Source organism: Strongyloides ratti (assembly GCF_001040885.1).
Source record: "Strongyloides ratti genome assembly S_ratti_ED321, chromosome : 2".
In the NCBI taxonomy this organism is placed as follows: domain Eukaryota; kingdom Metazoa; phylum Nematoda; class Chromadorea; order Rhabditida; family Strongyloididae; genus Strongyloides; species Strongyloides ratti.
Genome location: NC_037308.1, coordinates 16,660,902 through 16,684,334, shown reverse-complemented (window position 1 = coordinate 16,684,334; position 23,433 = coordinate 16,660,902). Strand labels below are relative to the sequence as shown.

Sequence of the window (23,433 nt, the reverse complement as noted above, 5' to 3'; positions counted from 1 at the left end):
AAAGTAAATATTGATAATTTATTCATATTTTTAAACTTAGTTTTTTTTTTAATATTTTCTTATATTTTGTACAACTGGATATATTTAAAGAATATTGAACTAGTTACAAAAACTGTATAATATGTAGTTTGAATAATATCATTAAGTAATGATAAAAATTTTTTTTGTATAAATATTACGTAATATTTTTTTTTTTATTAAATTGTAATTTTGTTTTAGAATTAATTAGATATAAAAAAACTAATAATAGTTTCAAAAAAATTATTGTTAATTTTAATGTCCAATACTAAAAAATTTAAAAAAAAAAGAAATAATATTCTTATATTTCTATAAAAAAGATGATAATTAAATAAAATTAATTTTTTTATTATAAGTATAATATTTCCAATCATCATACCTAGATATGAAACATGTATTTAATAATTAAGTTATATATAAAAAGTAACTTTCTTCATATATATATATATATATATATATATATCTAATTTTAATATTTATTTTAGAAAATAAAATATTCAATGTAACATAGATAAATAAATTAATATCTCAAAATTAATTTGCAATATAATGAATAAAAAAAATATTAAATGTTTTTTTATTACTGTATTGTTTTGTTTAAAAGCAATCATTGATATAGCTATCATTACATAAAGAAATAATATACAAAGTTTAATAAAAAAAAATATATATTCAATATCAAAACACATATTTAAAGAAAAAAATAATATATATAATTTAATATTTCTTATATAATAAATCTCTTCTATGGAATTATTAAATAATCATTCCAATATTAATTATGAAATGATAACAAAAAAGCATTATAGTTATCTTTAAAATAAACTTTTTCTTTTAAAATAATGAAAATTACTTGTTCATATATTTATACATTATGTATAAATATTTTTTTCAATTTATATTATTTTAAAATGTTATTAACTATACATTTATTAGTAATTACAGGAATATAATAAATATTTTTTTAAAAAATTATTAAAAAATTTTTATAATATTAAATTTTTTTTATTGTAATATTTATTTTAAAAACCATTTTATTTTACATAATTTATACTTCTTTTTTTCTATTTGTTTTTTTTTAAAACCGTACTACATATTACACTTTTGAAAACATTTTTTTTTTAAATAAAAAAAGAATATATATATATACTTTAAAAAAAAATTAATTGTGAAAATTATTATATAAACAAAAATTTCTTGAAAATGTCATATTAAAAGATATTATAAGTGAAAACACTAATTTAATTATTAATTTTTTCATTAATTTTTTTTTGTATATATTTTAAAGAATTTTACTTTTAACTAATAATTATCAACTTCCTTATACAATTTTATAATAAATTTTATATAAATAAATAATTAACAAAAATTATAAAAATTAATTTATTGTATAAATATATAAATAATTTATTAACAAAAAGTATAGTAATAAAAAAAGTTAATTATTTTTTATTCATTAATAAAAAAATTTTAATTATAATATATAGTCATTGAAATATTAATGTAATAAAAATATAGATAGTAAAAAAATACTATATATAAAAATAATTAATTTCATACATGACTAAATAAATAATAAGTGCAAATTAACTAACCCTAAAATTAAAATTATAATGAAAACATTTTAATTTTCTTCAAATATTTTTAAACCCATCAAAATATACCATCTATAAATAACTTAAAAGTAAAAAAATTATCCAATATTAAGAGAAAGAAAAAAAAACATCATATAATGATTATAGATAACCATTTTTATGTAAATAAAAAAAAATGATAAATTATTAAATGATTAACCATAAATTTTATGCACCATAAAATGTTTTTAATTTCTGTTGAAGATTCTCAGGACAATGACTTAAAAATTCATTCCAAAAAGGTAGACCTATTTGTTCTTTATATCTATTTAATATCTGGAAAAAAAAAGATTACAATATTACAAATAATAATAATAAATTTTACCCCAATAATTTGACTACGTAAATGTTGTGGTGGATTATCCCATGAACCTATTGCATCACAAAAAAATACAAAATCACCCAAAATACCTGCTGGATTAAGGTATATTAAACAAATGATACCCTCAAATGCAACAACTTTCTCTTCATTATCTCGAACATTTCTTAAAGATAAGCACCATGGTCTTATAAAATTAGGAAGACATGATGCAATTCTTGGAGCTGCAAATAATGCAATTTTACCAATTGCTATAGCTGTATTTTCTGATAATGTTCTTTCTAACTTGTGACAATTAAGAATAGTTGTTAATACCGGTATAATATATGTAAGATACATTTCAATTTCTTCTTTTAAAATAAATATCATAACACTAAAAGCCCAAACAGCATTATTAACAAGTGATGTACAATTATTAGTAATATTAGCAACCAATATAGCTGCTATTTGATGTTTATATTCTAACAAAAATCTTGGACATTTTTTACATATATCACCAACTAAAGCAAAAGTACTTTGTTTAACTTCCTCATTACCTAATGAAGATGCTTTAATAATTAAAAATCCAATATTAACTTCTTCATAAAATTGTTCCATATTTTTTCCTAATATATCAGTTAATTCAGCTAATAAATCAAAACAAACAACAATTATTTCTCTATCAATATAAGTAAAACAACTATCTTGACCATTATATTTTTGTAAATTATTTAATGAATTATTAATTAATGAAATACATCTTTGGAAAACTGGTTTACAATATGGTATAAATTTTTCTTTTAATGATAATGCTACAGATGAGATACATTCAAGAAGAGGAAAAAATTGACGATCACAGTCAGTTGATTGTTTCCATCGTTCAATAAGTAAAGGCATTATACTATGAATAAAATAATCATTTTGAAGATTTTCCTCCATAACATCAGCTAATGTACCTGTACAGTCATATAATATTAATAAATTACGTGCTTGATATATTTTGTAACATTGTGTAAGAGTTGTTATAATATCTGAAAAATATATAATTAAACCTCTTCCTACTTCTTCAATAACATTAGCAAATGCTGAACATGCCGAACGTTGAACATTCTTATTTGAATCTACCATCTTTTCTAATAAACCTTTTACTAATAATTGAAATGCTGGACTTGAAGTATCTTGACAAATATAATTACAATATCTTGACAATGTCCAACAAGAAATAGATCGTACCAAAGCTTTTGAACTATTTAACTCTTCCATAAGATATGGAAAAAGATCATCCATAAATGGTGTTATACCAGACATACAACCTTCAGCAATAGCTCCTAAACATAATATACCACTTTCTCTAGCTTCCCATTCTTTATGATGAAGAAGTTCTTTTAAATGAGGTAAAAGAATAGGTAAACAATCAACACCAAAAATATTTGTTATAACATCTAATGTTGCTGCTGCACATTTTCTAAGTGTCCAATTAGTATCATCTTCATCTTCATCTATCTCTGAATCATCATCTTCAATATCTTTTTCATCACTTGACATGTAACAATTTTTTTCAAGAAATGACTCAGCTTTATCTATTTCAGATATTTTTGAGTTACCATTTAAAAAATGATTATTTTTAGAACGGTAATGTCTTGGTTTTATGTCTTCTTCTTTATCTGGAACCTGACTATCATTTTCAATGTCACCCTAAAACAAAAAATTTTTTTAAAAAAAAATAAGACTTAGATAAATTTTTTTTTACTTTTAAAGCAATAATTTCTTCTTGACTATATCTAATTGATTTTAATAAAACAGGTAAAAGTTGTGGTAAAATTGGAGCAAGAATATTTTTGTCATTTTCAGCATGATCAGTAACAGTTAACCAAAATTCACAGGCTTCCAAAGCAATATCATCATTTATATCTTGAGTCTTATGTATCATAAATTTCATAATATTATCAAGTTGAGGAATAATTTTATCAAAGAATGTCTCACAAATAAGTGTTAAACATTTACATAACTCTTTTATGACATCATTATCATTATCATTAGCTAATTGAAAAACTTCAACAATAAATTCATCAAATCTCTCCCCAACAACAGAACTATTAAAAAGTAAAATATTATTAACAACACTTAATGAGGTACTCCTAATTTTAGGAACTTGGTAATTAAAAAATTTAAAACATGGTCGAACGATAATTTCAATGTCTTTTTCATTCATCTTTGAGGCAGAATCTTCACAAATTTTTTGTAAAGCACCTAATGATCCATCTAACAAATTATAATTAGAATTTTGTAATAAATTAACAAGATATTGTAATATTTGACTCCATTTACCATCTTCTCTAGTATAGATGGTTGTTAAAAGAATTCCAACAGTAGCCCGTATTAATGATGATGAATCCCCAATGATAGAACAAACTTTTGATTTAACATAATTTTTTATTTCAACAGAAAGAAATTGATAATATTTTAATAGAATATTTTTTAATATTAATCCACTAACAGATCTAATTGGTTCGTCTAAATCTTTCAAATCAGCCATTATATAAGCTAGATATAAACAAAATTGAGGATGTTCAGAGAGTGAAACTAATTGAGATTGAACATTTCTTTGAATTGTTGTATCACCAGAATTTGTTTGCTTTAATAAATTTAATATCTAAAAAAATTATTTTTTATATTATTTATTAAAGTTTAATTTACCTGTTGTAATTCATTTTCGTTGGGTATCCAGGCCATATTAAATTAAAAAATTTAATATACTTAGATAATTGAATATAATATTTTATAAAAAGATAAAAAATATATACAATAATAAAAAAATATAGTTAGTAAAAAAAAAATTATTAATAAATAAAAAAAAATATATGTATTCTAAAAATGGATAGATTAATATAAATATGATAATATATAATTACATAAATGATATATATATATATAATATTACAATTATAAAAAAAACATTTACAAAGTTGTTCACAAAGATGTTCACTTTTGATTTGATATAGTATATATTATACCAATAAAGGAGAAATTTTTAAATATATTAAAAATTAAGATACAATTTTTCTTTTTTTTTAAATAAAAATTATTAATATTATATTGTTTTCTTTTTATAATAATAAGCTGGTTAAAAAAAAAACTTTCTTGAAAAAAAAAATATTTAATAAATATTATGTAAAAAAATTTTTTCTATCAACTTTTATTAATTTTAAATAGGTTTAATTAATTTTTAATATAATTAATTAAAATCAATCACTATTTAGTTTTTTTTATGGTAAAATAATATTTAACTCGTCCCATATGGAAAATATGTACATATTACTTATTTAAAAATAATACCTTTGTGAACCACCTTATACATATGTCTAGAAGAATATTTAAAAGAAAAAAAAAAAAGAGAAAAGTCAAAGTAGAATGACCTCGAAATAATACTTCAATTCATAAGATACTGCCTCGCCTCAGATCAACAATACCTTCCATATGAATATTAATTATATATATGTGGCATTGCATTTTTGTAGATATATAAGTATATGTATAATCTTAATAAATACATAAGACAGCATGTTATAAATAAATTTTAATAAACAAAAAAATATAAAAAAGCCATGATAATGTTTTTTTTTTTGAATGATAATACTTTTTAAAGATAAAAAAAAATGTTTAAAAGGTATTATATTATATAAAATTAACTTAAATATATAAATTTTTAAATTGAAAATATTTACAATTTCTTTTTTACTTTAAAAAATTCAAATAATTAATTTGATATAATAGACAAAAAAAAATACATATCTTATAATAAAAAATAAACATTACCAAAAGTAAAATTAGTTTTTTTTTTAGTTTCTTATATTAAAATTATATAATATGCTTAATTTGAGTGTCATTTAATATTTTAGTAGTATTAAAATTTATGAGGCAAAAAAAAGATTATTAAAAGTAGTATTATTATTATTAATATACACATGTAATAGATTAATTTTTAAAATTAAATAAAACAAAATCAAAATATTGTATATTAATCTTTATGTTAAAAAAGTTAAGAATTACATTTGAAGTGTACTTTTTTAGAAAAAATTTTTATTATTTTTTTTATTTAAAAAATAATAAAAATAAATTTTACCTATATAAATGGATGTTTATTTAAGAAAAAAATTTTTAAACAATAAATGAAGTATATAAATTTATAAATTGATATATATATATATATATATTTAAACAAAATGACATATTCCAAAACCATTAAAAAATAATGAGGGATGGGTGAAGGAGAGATATGTATTATATAAATACATATTTATTTATAGGCCTCTTGTATACATTAATATAAATATTGATAAAAATTGAACTTCATCAGAAAGTTTTTATTTATTATGTAAAAAAATGACTAAGTGATTAAATGATGGTGATTAATTAGAGGTAAAAGAAAACTAAAGAAAGTGGAAAGTGCAATTATTTAATCAATCAAAGAGTAACTTTTAAAGTGGTAATTTAGAAAATTGATTCAATTATTATTAAATTGATTGAAGAATTGTAATTAATAAATTATTTTTTATTTAATATATGTATCAGTTTATAAGATTAAGGATTTTTGATAAATAAAATTTGATTGCTAAAAAAATAATAATTATATTTATCCGATCATTAATCAGGAAATGATAGTTACATTTTTTGATTGAAATTATAAGTAATGTATTACATTTGAAAATTAAAATGTTAACATATTTCTTGTATACTTTCTTTATATATAAAAAAAATTATTAATTATTTACTGATATCTTATTAATGTTTCTAGTATAATATTTGTATATATGTATATTTATTAATAATTTTTAAAAAAGTCTACTTTATCTTATTTATAATAAAAACTTCTTCAATCTTGATTTTTATTAAAATGTTAATTTCTTTCTATTAAAATGTTGTAATGATGTTAAAATTTATAAATAAAAAAGTGAAACAAATATTGATAAAAAAAAATAATATCACATTGATAAGAAAACAAAGCATAATAAAATATAGAAAAAAAAGTCAGAAATAATAAAGTAAATAAAAATTAATAATAAACAATAAATTATCTTATATCATTGTAATTTTTTTTTTCTTCAAAAATTACCCTTATTATAATAATAAAACAAAATCTTATAATAAATATTTTTTCTAATTACTTAATATAAAAAAATTACATAATTTAAAATAGTTATTTGATAAATTTTATATCTAAGTAATAGTAAAATAAAAGTATTGTACTAATTTTGTCCTTTATATTTTATGTATAAATATATATAGCAACTATTAAAAGGTCTTTTTTTTTTGTTTCCTCATAAAATAAAGAGATATTTTTTTGGTCATTTGTAAAATAAATAATTATTTTATAATGATATAATCTTTTTTAATCTATTATGATTTTTAATTATATTATTTATTGGTATTTTTTTCTTTTTATGATACATTTATGAATGTTTATTGATTCTTTAAATGATATAATTTAAAAAATTATTTTTTATTTTATATATATATATATCCTTTAAATGGTTGAGATAGATAATTTTTGATCAAAGAATACTTAAAATAATTAGATGCTTTAATTTAATATATAATAGAAATCTTAAAAAAAATATATACATACAATATAAAAAAAGATTCATTTAATAGTTGTTGAAATAAAATTAATTATTAATTACTAACAAATAAATTACTTTCATAATAAACGTTTAAAATTAAAAAGTATAAAAGATAGATTTAAAAGAAATAGAAATATTTTTTATATAATATTATTTTTACAATATTTTAAGTTAATAGTTCAACTACAATTTATAATTTAAAGTATTTTATAAATATGTATATTATTAAAATTTTTAACAACTAACTAAAAGATCTTTGATATGAAAAGTTAGAAACAAAATAAAAATTGTACATTGATAAATATAATCAGTAAAAAATTTTAAAAAAGAGATAAAATTTAAAATGATAATTTTTAAAATATATTATAAATATTTGTAATATTATAACATTACAAAATAAATTTCTGTTAGTTTTAATATTATGTTGTTTTTTTTAAATATATCATTTTACAGCATTAATTGTAATATTTTGACATTTGTTATTAACGATTATTACACTTTTTTTTAGATTAAACTTTGTGTAGTGAATATAATTTTAAATTGTAAAATGATTCTTATTGTTACTGTTATCATGAAAATAAATAATTATTGTAAATTCTTTCTGGAATTTAAACAACATTTAATATATCTTATGACATTTAAATGAAAATTTTTTAAATATTTAATTTTTTTAGTTTGATAAAATAAAAAACTTTTAACTGATATATAATAATTCAATTATCTATCTCAATTACTAAATTAAATTTATATATATATATATATATATTTATGTAAAATATATACAAATTTATTTAATTCACTAAAGAATTTTATGATGATAATCAACTTAAAATAAAAAATATATATATATTTACATGACAGTTTTAATAAATTATTTATCTGGTAAGAATTAAGTAAAGAAAAGAAAAAGTTTATAATTTAATTGTAATATTATTTTTTTAAATATAAATGTTTCCATTTTTAAACATGTTATATATGTTTGTTGGTTTCTAAATGATTTTGAAGAAATATTTGAATTAATAAATGTACATTAAACATTTTATCATATAAATACAAAATAGTATATATTAAATAAAATTTAAAAATAACAAAAATTGAAAGAAAAAATATTAATAAAATATTTTTTGCAAAACTATTTATATTATAAAATTATAATGTTTATACTAGATAAATTTTTAATTTTTTCAAAATATAATATATAAATTAAATAGCTATTTAAACAAAATCTTTAAAATTAAAAGCAGTATTATAAGTAAGAATGTTTAACAAATTTTTATATTATATCTAATTAGATTCTATTTTTTTTAAATCTTACTTGTAAAATTTTATAAATTGTAGATCAATTATTAAAATTTTTTAATATTTAAAACTTAGAATTAAAAACAATTGTTATGGTAGGAAAAAAATTTACTGATACTATATTATTTTGATGTTAATATTAATAACATTAATATTCATCAAGTATCCTTTATAAGATATACATTTAGATTAAAAATTAAAACATAAAATATAAATAAGATAGGTTAAAAAAATTAAACTAAAAAAAATAGAAAATTTGTTAAAAGCTTTATGGAAAATTTAATATATTTTTTACTACGACAATAGTATAAATAATAATTGATAAAATGTTAATTAAGCTAAAAACAAATTAAAATATATGTTATATGATTATATAAAAAATAATTAATTTAATTTATTGTTAATAAATAACATTATTTAACGAAAAATTAAATTATTAAAATACATCTTTTTTTTTAAAATTATAATTAATTTGAAAATTCATTCAAAATTATATCTATATTCTTTTTTATTTTTTTCAATCGATTATCTATATTTTCACTTAAATTATTCGCTATGATTCTATCAACAGTTTTAAGGTGAATAAATGAATCCGATAATATATTTTTAATTTTTGTATAATTTTCTGGTTTATTTTTTCTATTCAAATAAAGCCATCCATAACAATATTCACATAAATAAAGAAGAGTTTTTCGTAATTGTATATAAGTTTTATCGGAATTTGGGTTGTGTTTTTTACTCCATTGTCTAAAAAGTGCTACAAACTGTAAGTTATCAAAACGAATTTTGTGTATTTCATTAATTTTATCAAAAAATTGTTGAGAAATATAGTTGTTTCTGTCAATTGTATTAAAATTATTTTTATCTCCTAACAATTCAGTAGATTCTTCTCTTCCTTCAATGTTTTTTCTACATAAACATGAGTTATCAGCGCGTTTGCATTCAAAACAAATAGAAACTTTACAGTACTTACAATATCTAGGCCACCAATATCCCCAATACATAGGCTTACACTCTGAATCTTTATTTTGTTCCTTAGATTCTACAACATCTTGTTTAGATGTCAATAGATGACGTGGTGTTTCTTTGCAAAGAACACACCAATGAGTACGGCATGTTTGGCAATTTGCGTTGTTACAATAGTTTTTATCAAATATATTATCAAAATCAATTCTTTTATTGAATCTTTCTTTCCATTCTACACTTTGTTTACATTTTAATGGATAATGTGGAGCCTTTTTGCATAAGATACACCAACAAATATTACAATTTGGACAGTTTACTATATTGTAAGGATTATCTAAACTTTTAGTAGCTATATCTTTACATTTTAAACAATATATAATATCAAATCCTTCTTTTTCCATTTTTTTAGTATATCGAAGATATATATAAAATGAAATTAATGGAAGTGGAAATATAACGGGTAAAATATCAAGTGAAACAAATTTTTGACATTGTGGACATTTCAATGGTATCTCTTCAAGACGTATTTGATTGTAAAAATGTCTTGTAATACAATCACTACAAAAACTATGTCTACATTCATTAAGAATAATAGTATTATCAAAACATAAAGATGCTTCACATATATCACATTTCACCATAATATGTTCAAATTCTTTTTCTATATCCATTTCTTTCAAATCACTAATATTTATCTTTTCAAAATTATCATCTGACTGTATATCAAGAACAGATTTTTCATCGTCAGATAATGAATTCTCCAGATCATTGGATACTTCATTTGTCAAGATTTCATACAATTGATATTCATTAATAGGTATTATAGTTTCAGAAAGTAAATCCGAATTGTAATTGATGTCAAATTCATTCCAATCATTAATTTCTGTTTTATCTTTTTTATTTTTTTCTTCACTTAGTTTATAATAACATTTTCCAACAGTAATACACGATTTAATAAGATCCTTTATAGAAGCCATATTTTTGTTTGCAACACAAATGTCATTTTTAATAATTCTTTTAACTTGTTCAAATTTCATAACATTTGAAATTTCAAAATTAGTATTGAAAAGAATCTTTAAAGTGTCTTTGATGTCTTCTGATTTTTTTATAACTACCATCATTTTCATTTTCTTATTTTTTGGATGTATAAACTGAATAGCTTCACTTAAATCTACTAGAACTCGAGTTTTGTTATCGTCAATCCATTTCATATTGTAAATATTTTCACCTAAAAGTTTATCTATATCTTTAACAAAATTAAAATTATCCCATTTTGAAGTACTAATTTTAATCTCATCAAATATTGTTAAAATTCTTATTTGATCAGGAAATGTTAACAAATTTTTAGGTTTTATTTTATCATCATTTGAGTTTGACATTTCACCAATACTTTGAATTGATTCTAGATCTATTATTGATGGAGATGATTCTTTTATAAAATCAGATAATACAAATTGTGAAGTTATCTGTTTATTTGTTGATGGTGATTCCTTAAAAATATTAATTTCTTCTTCATCATCACTTATCAAATCATTAAAATCAATTTCTACTTTCTTATTAATTTTTTTACATTTTTTACCTTGTTTTTGAGAAGCTTTTGCAACTTTTAATCGTTGTTTAAAATGCTTACAAACTGAATAGTCAGTATTTTTATGTGATGTATTAATACGATAACGAATTTGTGCTTTTCCTTTACTTGAATCATAAGAATCATCATAGTCATTTTTTTCTACTAATTCATTTGTTTCATTATTTTTTTTATTATATCCTAACAATGAAGAAAGATTAGCACCTGAAGAACTATTTGATTCTTTGATTTTTATATATCCATTTTGATCACTCATTGTTATTCCAGTTACACATCCTTCAGTTAAATGTTTTTTAGTTTTTATATTTTGGCATCCAATATCAGGAACAGTATTCATTTGTTCAACAACAGCAACAGAAGACACATCATTTGGCATAGAATTAAGAGCATTGATATTTAAGGTAATTGGAGAAATAGTATTCCAACGATTTTTTCTATTCAATGAATATGATACATTTAAAGAAATTGAATCAGTTAATGTTGTATCACTGATTATTTTATTTTTATCACGCTAAAAAAAAAGATATTAAAAATTATATATAAAAAGAAAAAATTTTTTACTTACAACTCTTATTTTACCATTAAAAACAATATCTTTTGATAAATAAGCATCTTTTGATAAGTGTTTTTTTAATTTAGCATAACCAGCATGACGACGACCTTTTTCAATTTTTCTATCAATATTTGGTTTTTCGTTTATACACATATGATCCATATTATTATTATTATTATGTTGAGAAGAAAAATTAACTGTTACAATAAAATTAGATATTTTGATAATAAATAAATTAAACTTTAATAAAAAATAATTTAATAAATATTTTATATAGAAATACTATTATTAAAGATTATTAGTTCTATAATATAACTATTATTTTTCTAAATCTAAACAATACTAGTATGAAAAATAAATTATAATAATATATATAACGATATGACACAGTTTATATAGTAGAGAGGTTTCAATTAAAAAAATGTTCTAGAACAATATATGTACAAGTAGAGAAAATTACATTGACATATGAGTAATAAAATACAAGTAATAATTTCGAAATATTTCAAAATATATTTTGAAATAGTTAAATGTTTACATAAAAAATTTATTTATCAAACATCAACCCTTTTTTTTAAATATTCAATTTTATTTATCATCAATGGAAAATATTTGGTTATAGAGAAATATATCAATAGGTAGATATATCTAGTGTATATTTATTCTCACATGTCATTTATATATAATAAAAAATAATACACTATTTTAAATAATATTTATAAATATCAATTATATTAAAATTACAAAAAACAATTTATATACAATTAAAAAAAATTTTTTTTTCTGTTTATTATTGTTAATTTATTATTTATTGAAATAAAAAATTATAAAATTTTGTAAAAAACATCAATATAATTTTTTTCATTGAAATATTTGATTTTTTTATAAAATACAATTATAGTATAAAAGCAATAAAGTAATGAAAAAGTGTGCATTTTAATTTATCAAAAAAATACAAAAAAAAATTTAGACATTCATGGCGTAAATGAGATTTATAAAACCTAGGGAAAAAGTTTCAGTTTATTTTTTATAAATTCATCACTTGTAAAATTTATTTTTAAAGAAACTTTATAAATTTATGATCTGATAGAAATCATACTTTTAAAAACTTTTAAAACGTATTTTTAACTCATGTTAAATAATTCTTAGATGCAAAAAAATTGATACATTAAACTACTAAATTTTTTAAAATAGTCTAAACTTAAAAGTTTATTAATTTTAACTGTTTTTGAGCCTTATTTTGATTATTTTTTTAATTTGTATGTATATGTAATTGTTTTTATATTTTAAGAATAACTAAAAATTAAAGTATTATTTAAATTATAGATCATATATAAAAACTAAATATTAAATAAAGTGCAAAAAGCTGTTTCTTTTATGTTTGTTATCCTAAAATTATTCTCGATTACAATGTTATTTAATATATTTATAATATCATAAAATACAAATTTAAAACTATTTATTTTCTATCATTTTTTTTAAAATCAATTTTTCTATAAATGAGAATATCAATGATGTTTTAAAAAAAGAAGTTGGTGACGATTAATATAAACATTTGACATAAAATTAGCTTTATATTTCAAGACGATTTAGTGTTATGAAAATTAATGTAAATATAAAATATTATGTAGAACTTTTTTTAATTAAAAAAAAAACTTTTTAAAAATTTATTATTTAATCTTCATAAAATTTCTTCTGTTTAAATTTTTTTATTTATTATAAAAGTACTGAATAAATCTGTTTTTAAAAAGCATGTGGAATTTGATTTATATCTTAAGAATGATGAAATTTTTTTTAAAATATAACTCAAAAAAATATTGTTTTTTTTTTTTGCAAAAAATGATATAGTTTTTACTATAAAAACAATTATTCTTTATGAAAGTATAATATTTAATAATTAGTTTTAAACATAAATGTATTTATAATGAAATAAATTTTTAATTAAATAATTATTTAGATAAATTTTAATATGAAATTCTCCACTTAGCATTCAATGTTTTTGCAACAAAAAGAATAATATCAATATTTTCTTCTAATTGTTGTCTAAATGTTACACCACCATTACCTTGTCCTTCATATATTTTAACCAAAACTGGATTTTTTTGGTAGTCAGATAATTTTTGAAGATTACGATATAATTTTGCTGCATATATTAATGTATGAGATGCAACAACTCTTGTATCATGAAAACCAGCAGTTATGAAAGTACTTGGCCATTGATGAGGTTTAACAGGCATTCTGATATTTTGTAGTGGTGAATAAGAAAGTAAATAATTAAAGTATTTTTTTTTTTCCGGATCTCCGTATTCATGTATCCATACATCACCTGAAGTATGTTTATGGTATCTTAACATATCATATGAAACTCCATGTGTAATAACACTTGCAATAAGATCTGGTCTTCGTTGTGCGACAACTGTTGCTATAATTCCACCATTTGCTGAACCATGAATTGACATTTTTGATGGATTAGTATAATTTTCAGCAATTAAATATTCAATACCAGCAATTAAATCTTCAAAACTTTTGTGTTTATTAAGGAGTATAGCTTCTTTATGCCATTTTTCTCCATATTCTCCACCTCCTCTAACAGCAGCAATAGCATATATTCCATTAAAATGATTAACAAATGTTAATACTGGTGGAAAGTATTGTGGGAAAAATGGTATTCCAAAACCACCATAAGAATAAAGACTAACTGGATTTTTACCATCTAATTTTAAATCACTTCTATGGAATAAAAACATTGGTATATATGTACCATCTTTACTCTTATAAAATTTTGTATCCATAACAAAATCTTCATGATTTAAACCTCCAACAAATGGTCTAAAGAGTATTGTCATAGTTACATTTTTTTTTCCTTCATCTATCTCAGATAAATTTCCTCTATAAATTATATTTGGTGTAACTTGATTTTCAATTGAAATGAAGAATTCATTACTATCAGTATTACCAGTGATATCTTTAACTAAACCTTGAACATGATGAAGTTTTGTAATTAATTTGCCATTTTTTTTATTATGAACATATATATGATGTGTAACATTTTCAATGCAATAAATAAGTAAATATTTTTTTCCAATTGCCTTTACAAGTTGAATATTTTTATTTTCATCATGTTTAATTAAATCTTTAACTTCTTTTATTCCATAATTTGATTTTGACAATTTTATTTTTAAAATTTGACCCATTGGAGCATTTTTTGTTGTTAAAACTATAACTCTTCTTTTATAAGTATCAATAATATTATATGTTCCATCAAAATTTCCTATTAATAATTGTAATTTTAATTGTTTATTAATGGTATTATTATTTAATTCTGATAATTTATAATAAAAAATTTTATGTTTATCTTCACTTGCACCTTCTGTGTATTTTACAAATAAATATTTTTCATCATTTGATACAAATCCTCTAACTGCTCCTTTTTTATGAGGAGGAAATTTAGCTATCATGACATCATCTTTCTGTAATGTTCCCATTTTATGATAAAATAATGCATGATTTTCATCCTTATTAAATTTAACTTCTTCTGGTTTATCTTTACCATTGAGAAAAGTAGAATAGAGAAAACCTTCTTTATCAAAAATAAAACTCATATCAGAAAATTTAACATTTTTTATTTCATCACTTAATGCTGAACCATTTTTAGTTCTAAATTTAATTGTATTCCAATCACTTCCATTAGCAGAAAATGCATAAGCAATTAAATCACCATTTTTAGAGAAGCATGTTCCTTGTAATGATCTATCTTCAGCTGGAAATTCTTCATCTATATTATAAAAAACTTCATAACGATCAGTAATTTTTTTTTTTCTTGCTAATAACCTTAAAATATAACATAATATTTTTATAAATAAAAGTGATATAAAATATATACTTACGAATGTGTTTGATTACCAGGATTTACAAAAAAATAGTAATATTCTCCATGTTTTGTAAACAAACCAATTTTTAAATATGAATTGTACATTCTTATTTTAGATGCCATAAGTTCTCTTAAAGGACTTTGATACAAATGTTTTTCTGTTAATTTATTAACTTTTTCTACAAAATTTAAAGTTTTATCGCTTCCTAAATCTTCTAAATATCTATATGGACATGCAATTTTTTTATCAAAAATAACATCAACACAAGTTTTGTTTCTCTCAATGACAGGATATTTTTTTACATTAATCCTAAGTCTAGAAAGGTATCTTTTTTTTTGATTCCCATAATATATAACATCTTCATATGATGAAATAGAAACTATCAGAAAAAAAAATAAATTCAGAAGTAACAATGAATTATAAAACATATTTTAATAAAAAAATATTTAAAATATTTAATTTAAAATCAAATGATTTATAAAATTTTATATTTATATCATGATAATTAAAACTTCCTGATATAAACATAGTAAATATTTAATTAAAATAATGTATAATTATTGAAATTTAAATAATATATAGTATTTACAAATCTAAATTTTTTTAGTTTTAAAAATTTTTAATTTAATAACTATTGTGTGATTTAATAAAAAAATTAAAAATGAGGTAAATTTAATTTATAATAAATAAAATTAAAACTTTTTAAATTTAATTAACTTGACAATGTTAACGTTCTATGAGTTTTAATTTTTGATGGTAAAAAATATTTATTTTTTATAAAATTTGAATATTTAATCAACTAAACGTTAATTAGAAAAACTAACAAAAAATTATTAAGTTTAATTTTAATATTAATGTTAAAATTATGTTTATTAATAAAAAAAATAAAAAGTATGGGTAAATTTGGCAAATATTATTCATAAAGTTTATTGATACTTATAAAAAAATTTTTTATAAATAATATTTCTTCTTATTTTATCAGATTACTAGATGTTTTTAAGTGATTAATATACCATTAACTGTATAATTATAAAAATTTTAAATAATATACGTTGATAGTTTTATAAAAAAAAATCTAGAAATTTTCTTGTTTAAATCTTTATTTTGAAGCAAAATATAGCAATAAGTAGAAACGTTTTTTAAATATTCCTTGTTTCCGACTTTTCAATAGCTAAGTTGAAGCTTCAAAAAAACTATTATGAGACTACTTTCATTAAATTAGTTATAAAAAGTTGGCATGAAAAAACTTGTTTCTGTAAAAATGTCTTCAATATCCTTAAAAAAATTTAAAGTTTACCCGTTATATTCAATTTGAACTTCATAATGATTACTAAAAAAATTTTTTTTAGAATTTTAAAATAAAATTATACTTATCTGATAGCCCTTGAAAAATGATGAATTTTGAATATAATCAAGACTATATCAAAAACAAATTTTGAGAAGTTGTGACGAGTCAAAGTTAGAGGCGAAAGCGGGGAATGTTTTTTGAAAAAATCCGACTTCATTAATGCGACTGGAAATGTTAAAATTAAAACAACTTTTCTAGATTATTTTTTTGCAAGAAGTTAAATGAGACTAGTCTCATCTTCGTATCTCTTCTCGATCTCAAGATATGATGTAAAATGTATCTTAAAAAAGTTTCAAGTACGAAACTCATAACTCAAGTAAATGAGCTCCTAGCAACATGAAATCAAATGAGCTGGACTTCTTAAAACATTTGACCTATAGTCCACATTGAAAATAGTTTCTAAATTTCAACCCTTCTTGAGATATATTGTCTGGTATTTTTGCGCGCCTAATTTATTGTCATCATTTTTTATATCTCAATAACTATTAGAGATATAAAAATGGTTTAAACGTAGACCCCAAATGAAAACTAAAAAGTAGTTGATTCCAGAAATTTGTTTGTTAATACCTTTATTTTGAAGCAAGATATAGCAAAAGGCGGAAATTTTTTCTAAATATTCATTGTTCACGACTTTTTTATATCTCAGCTGAAACTTGTCAGATTACTATGAGACTAGTTTCATTAGATTCCTCATGAAAAATTAGTCCAGAAAAAATCGTTCGTTTACAAAAATCTTCAATATTTTCCGAGATTCACAATTGATCAAAATAATGCAATCTTGACCTTCAGATTGAGTACTAAAAAAACAACTTTTTTTCGAATTTCAAAATGAAACTACACTCATCTGATAGCCCTTGAAAAATGATAAATTTTAAATATAATCAAGGCTATATCAAAAACAAAACTTGAGAAGTTGTGATGAGTCAAAGTTAGAGGCGAAACTGGGGAATATTTTTTGAAAAAAATCGATTTTCATGATGCAATGAAAAATATTAAAATTAAAATAACTATTCTAGATTAGATTTTTTCGAGAAGTCGATTAAACCTAGTCTCATCTTCGTATCTTTTCTCGATCTCAAGATATGATGTAAAATGTATCTTGAAAAAGTTTCAAGTATGAAACTCATAACTCAAGTAAATGAGCTCCTAGAAGCAAGAAATCAGATGCGCTGGACTTCTTAAGACTTTTAAGATATAGTCCACATTGAAAATATTTTCTAAATTTCAACCGTTCTTGAGATATATAGTCTGGTATTTTTGCGCGCCTAATTTATTGTCATCATTTTTTATGTCTTACTACTGTCAGAGATATAAAAATATTTTAAACACAGATTTCTCATAGAAATCAGTTAGTAGTTGATTCCAATAACATGTGTTTAATTATCTCTATTTTGAAGCAAATATATAGCATAAAACAGAATTTTTTTTGTGAATAATCATTGTTATCGATTTTTATATATTTGTTGAAACTTATAATATTATCATAAGACTAGTTTTATTTGATTTTCTTTTTAAAAATTGGACTGAAATAACTTGCTTCTTTAAAATTTCCATGATTCACAAATGGTCTTAATGTTTATAGCTTGATTTAAAGTATACGTACAAAAAACCTTTTTAAAAACCTAAAAATGATATTACACTCATTGGATAGTTTTCAAAAACATAAATTTAGAATATAATCAATATATAGTAAAGACAAACTTGTGATAAGTCAGAGTTAAAGAAAAAAGCGCATTCAAAAAAAAACATCAACAATACTTGACATTTTTAAAATATTTTTAATTTCCACAGGAATCTGTTGCAGTTAACAAACTCATGAAAATTTTGTAACTACCAAGTGCACCTGATAATTTTTTTTTCTAAATGTTTTATTCACAAAATGGCGATTGTTATCTGGATATAGGATATAATTTTTTTCTATAGATAATAATTTTTTGAAATTTCTTAATTCAATTTAAATTTAAACAAATAAAAAGATTTTAAAATATTTTAATTAACAAACAATGGCATTATAAACTTTATATATATATATATATATATATATATATATATGTATTTAATTTACAATCATCAATCAAAATAAAAGTTTAAAAAAATTGAGTCAATAATTTAAACATTACTTTTATATTATTTAAATTTTATTATTGGTATTTAAATTTTTGTTATACGTAGAAATATTATTGAATTAAAATATGATTTTATTTTTTTACCAATGTAATTGATAAAGTTCAAAATAAGTTTCTGTATTTCTAATTGGATCAAGATAATAATTAGATCCTACATTTTTATTGTAAATTTCAATACTATTATTTCTTATTCCTAATAAATGTTTTATAATATTTTTTACTCTTGTTTCTCTTTTAACAATATATAATGTAATACACCATGATGAAATACAATTTCCAAAAAAGAATACGAGTAAACCATCTTCTAATGTAAATGTTTCTTTAAAATATACCCCGACAATACAAAGAGTAAGATTTGATAAAGTATTTGAGAATGCCATCAAATACAAAATAATTTTTACCAGAAATTGAGTATTAAAATTTTCTGTATTTTGAAATTTTGATGATAAAGTCATATGAATATGAGTTTCATTATTATTTTTTTTTCTTATCCTTCTACATACAATATGATAAATCTAAAGATTTAATTATATAATATTTAATTAAACATACAATAATAGAAAAATATGATATAAAAGTCATTTCATAAAGAATGACTCCTTGAGTTTGATTATTTAATAAAAAATATAATCTTTGAGAAATATAAATGATAGTAGATATGAAGAAAAAAAAAATGGACAAAAAAGGAAATTTAGGGCAAAAATATTCATAACAATTGACAAAGTATATTGATAGCATTCTTTCTATGGTAGCAAAAAGTTGCATAAATTGACAACCAATAAATATGAGAGCATATTTGACTTCACGGCTATATGTTAGATAATCTAAACTTGGTATTAAAAACTTGCAAAAAATACCCTCAATAAACCATATAATATAATATAATAATGTTGAAAAACTCATAATTATTAAAATACATCTAAAGTTAACATGATATTTTTGATATCTAATTAGTGCAATTAAAATAAGTATATTCCAAAAGATTGTTGGTAATGATAATATAATTGATAAAACATGTAAAAAATATGGTAACATTTTAATATAGAAATTAAATATAATATACTGAAGAATTATATTATTTAGGTGAATATTTTTTTTAAATAATATGACTAATTTTATAAGTAAATGATATAAAGAATGAAAATAATTATATTTTTATGTTCCGCATTTTATTTTCATATTTAAATGTGCATTTTTAAATTGTTATTTTATAGAGGGTGTTAATAGTTAAACGATAACTTTTTAAAGTTGAAAACTTATTAGTATGATAAAAAATAAATTTAGTTTAAAAATGTATTCAATTTTTAAAAAATGTTTTAGCAAATAAAATATTTATTATACTTAATATCGTTTTTTTTTATTTTATGCTTAAGATTTAATAGTAAATAAAAATTTTAACAAAATTTTTAATTGTCATAAAGTTATTTTTAAATATGAAATACTTTAAATTTATGTATTTAATCAAAAAGTCTTTTAATTGAATATGTATTTTTTCCAATTATTGCATTTTTTAGTTACTTTGAATTTTTTTAAAAATTGTATTGATATTAAAATAAAATAATAATTTTAAATTTATTTAAAATAACAAATTTATAGAAGTTTATTTATTTTAATGCTAATAAGAAAAAATATAGCTCATAATTAATTTAAAGAATTTATTATCATATATATTTGTTTGGTAAAATAAATTAAAATATTAACATTAATGTAATAATAATAAAAATTATATGTTTCATAAATTTAAAAAAAATTTATTAATTACATTTTTTTAGTTATATATTTTTTCTCAGTAATCATAAATATAAATAAATAAAAATATACATAAAAATAAATATTTTATTTGATAATGAATTAATAAATAACTTTTATCACTTATGTACATATCTTTATCATGATTACAAAAATTGTAAAAATTGATTATAAAAATGTTAATTTAATGAATCATATAAATAATATTAACAATATTATCATTAATTTTGATAAGTTAACTAGATAATTTAAATCTTAATTATTTTAAAAAAAGTAATTGTAAATTATATTAAATAATTGTATTAAAAAAATAGATAAAAATATTTAAATAAATAAGAATCTTTTAAATTTATGTTTGAATAAAAATTATACATTAGTATGTGTGATAAAAATACTAATGAAAGTATTTATTATAATATATCTAAAGACACCATTGAAAGACACATATTTGGAACTATAATTGGTATATGTAATACAATAAGTATTATTTTATGTTTTTTAATTATTTATTCTTTTTATCATCGTTATTATGAGCACAAAAAATCAGCCTATTTCTCAATTGCTTTTTTTATGGTTTTAGTAGATTTTGTATATCAATTAACAATTGTTATAACAATAGTTCCTGCTTCTTATATGACAAATTTTTATAAATTCAATGGTAACTATAATCAATTAATTATTTTATTTTTTTTTAGTTTATGAAAATACTTTTTTTGTTACACTTATAAAAAATTTAAATCTTTTAACAAAATATTTTGTTAATCATATTATATTATTAATGGGAATTCAAAGAATGTCTATAATTTTTAACAAATCAAATTGGTTTACTAAACCAATTTCAATGACAATTATTTGTTTTATTTTTATTATCTTTGACATAATAATAATTGTTTTAAGAAGAACAATTGCATTCAAAAGATTTGTAAACTTTCAAAATCTTTTTTTTGATACATGTAATAATGATGTAGATGATGGAATACTAGTTAGAATAGCAAATATATTAATTTATTCATCATTTGGTACACCTGTAATTGTGCTTATTTTATTTTTAATTACTTATCATAAATTAAAAAAAGCAAAAGCGTAGGTTTAAAATATAAAAAAAATTTTTTAAAATATATTTATATTTTAAGTTTAATACATGTTGCAGAAAAAAATGAAGCTTTAGATATAGAAAATGCAAAAAAACAACAGCATTTCAGAATAAAATCTCCATCTCCAATGAATTCTTTTAAAAATATGAAAAATTTAGCTATGAAATATAAAATTGAATCTGAAAAAACATTTCTTATGCAACAAATGATACTTTGTATAACAGTATCAATAGGATTATCAACAACATACTTAGAAAAAGTAATACTACATTTTATTATCAATAACAGACTTATTTATGGAATGATTAGAACTTGTACCTATCAAGTATCATTTTCTTCTTTATCAATATGCCTCATTATTTTTAATAAGTCAATAAGAGATGATATAAATGAATTGCTGTTCAAAATTTGTTCATAATTAATAGTTAGATATTGTTTAATTTTTTTTTTAATTATCTTATTTGAAAACTGTTTTAACATTTACAATAAAAAAAATTATTTTATTTTTTATAAAATATATTCATAAACATTATATCAATTATTTAATGTTATATAGTTTAAAATTATAAGGATAATAATATCATTTTTGTTTATAGTGATTTATTTGATTTTTCATGTTCTTTTTCTGGATAAAATTTAAAAGTTATAAATAAAAAAGTTTGTGATATTGTAGTATTATTTAAGCTTTTTTTAAGAGTTAATAAATAACATTAATTAAAAATATTTTGAAATTTTACAAGTAATTATACTGAAAAAATTATTTTTAGTATTAAATTTCTACTTATATAATAACTATATAATTAAATAAAAGCAAAATTTAAAAAAAATAAAATTATTTATTTTGTATCAACAATTGTGAAAAAAAAATTAAATAATTTTATTAATTATGTTATAACCATCATATGAATGATTCTAACATTATTGAAAATTATTAAGCCTATTAAATGAAGAATATGGTTATATCTGTTTTAATTAACTATTATAATTAATAATAATAACCGGCGTTATTATCACCAGCATAATCATAACCATAATTATAATTGTCACCACTACCAGGATATTCATAGTTAGCACCATCATAATCATTACAATCTTCATCTGGACCACCATATACAGTGTCATAATAAATTCCTCTATATTGACGTTTTTCAACTTTTTTTAAGTCTTCTTGTAAATTACCATTAATTACATTAGCTTTGTCATTAAAAGCATTTATAGATTCAAACAATATAAAGATGAAAATAGTAAAAATAAAAGAAGTTTTCAT

General features: G+C 19.4%; 6 protein-coding genes across 6 annotated transcripts; 1 reads left to right on the top strand and 5 right to left on the bottom strand.

Moving 5' to 3' along the window:
• Window positions 1-1,820: 1,820 nt before the first annotated feature.
• SRAE_2000526900 (Importin-beta, N-terminal domain and Armadillo-like helical domain and Armadillo-type fold domain-containing protein) lies at window positions 1,821-4,683 on the bottom strand (the record flags this gene model as incomplete). The annotated part of the gene is made up of 4 exons (XM_024644264.1): window positions 1,821-1,928; window positions 1,978-3,645; window positions 3,701-4,603; window positions 4,648-4,683. 4 exons carry the CDS (start codon window positions 4,681-4,683, stop codon window positions 1,821-1,823), a joined length of 2,715 nt encoding a protein of 904 aa, XP_024509840.1.
• Window positions 4,684-9,337: 4,654 nt separating this feature from the next.
• On the bottom strand, window positions 9,338-12,139 carry SRAE_2000526800 (Zinc finger, RING-type domain and Zinc finger, C6HC-type domain and Zinc finger, RING/FYVE/PHD-type domain-containing protein; the record flags this gene model as incomplete). Its single annotated transcript, XM_024644262.1, has 2 exons — window positions 9,338-11,935; window positions 11,990-12,139. 2 exons carry the CDS (start codon window positions 12,137-12,139, stop codon window positions 9,338-9,340), a joined length of 2,748 nt encoding a protein of 915 aa, XP_024509839.1.
• Window positions 12,140-13,941: 1,802 nt separating this feature from the next.
• Window positions 13,942-16,277, bottom strand: SRAE_2000526700 (Prolyl endopeptidase; the record flags this gene model as incomplete). The annotated part of the gene is made up of 2 exons (XM_024644261.1): window positions 13,942-15,808; window positions 15,865-16,277. 2 exons carry the CDS (start codon window positions 16,275-16,277, stop codon window positions 13,942-13,944), a joined length of 2,280 nt encoding a protein of 759 aa, XP_024509838.1.
• A 3,126-nt stretch (window positions 16,278-19,403) lies between these two features.
• Window positions 19,404-19,703, bottom strand: SRAE_2000526600 (Hypothetical protein; the record flags this gene model as incomplete). Its single annotated transcript, XM_024644260.1, has 1 exon — window positions 19,404-19,703. The coding sequence occupies one exon, from the start codon at window positions 19,701-19,703 to the stop codon at window positions 19,404-19,406; it is 300 nt and encodes a 99-aa protein (XP_024509837.1).
• A 2,147-nt stretch (window positions 19,704-21,850) lies between these two features.
• Window positions 21,851-22,584, top strand: SRAE_2000526500 (Hypothetical protein; the record flags this gene model as incomplete). Its single annotated transcript, XM_024644259.1, has 2 exons — window positions 21,851-22,155; window positions 22,206-22,584. 2 exons carry the CDS (start codon window positions 21,851-21,853, stop codon window positions 22,582-22,584), a joined length of 684 nt encoding a protein of 227 aa, XP_024509836.1.
• A 567-nt stretch (window positions 22,585-23,151) lies between these two features.
• Window positions 23,152-23,433, bottom strand: SRAE_2000526400 (Hypothetical protein; the record flags this gene model as incomplete). The annotated part of the gene is made up of 1 exon (XM_024644258.1): window positions 23,152-23,433. One exon carries the CDS (start codon window positions 23,431-23,433, stop codon window positions 23,152-23,154), a length of 282 nt encoding a protein of 93 aa, XP_024509835.1.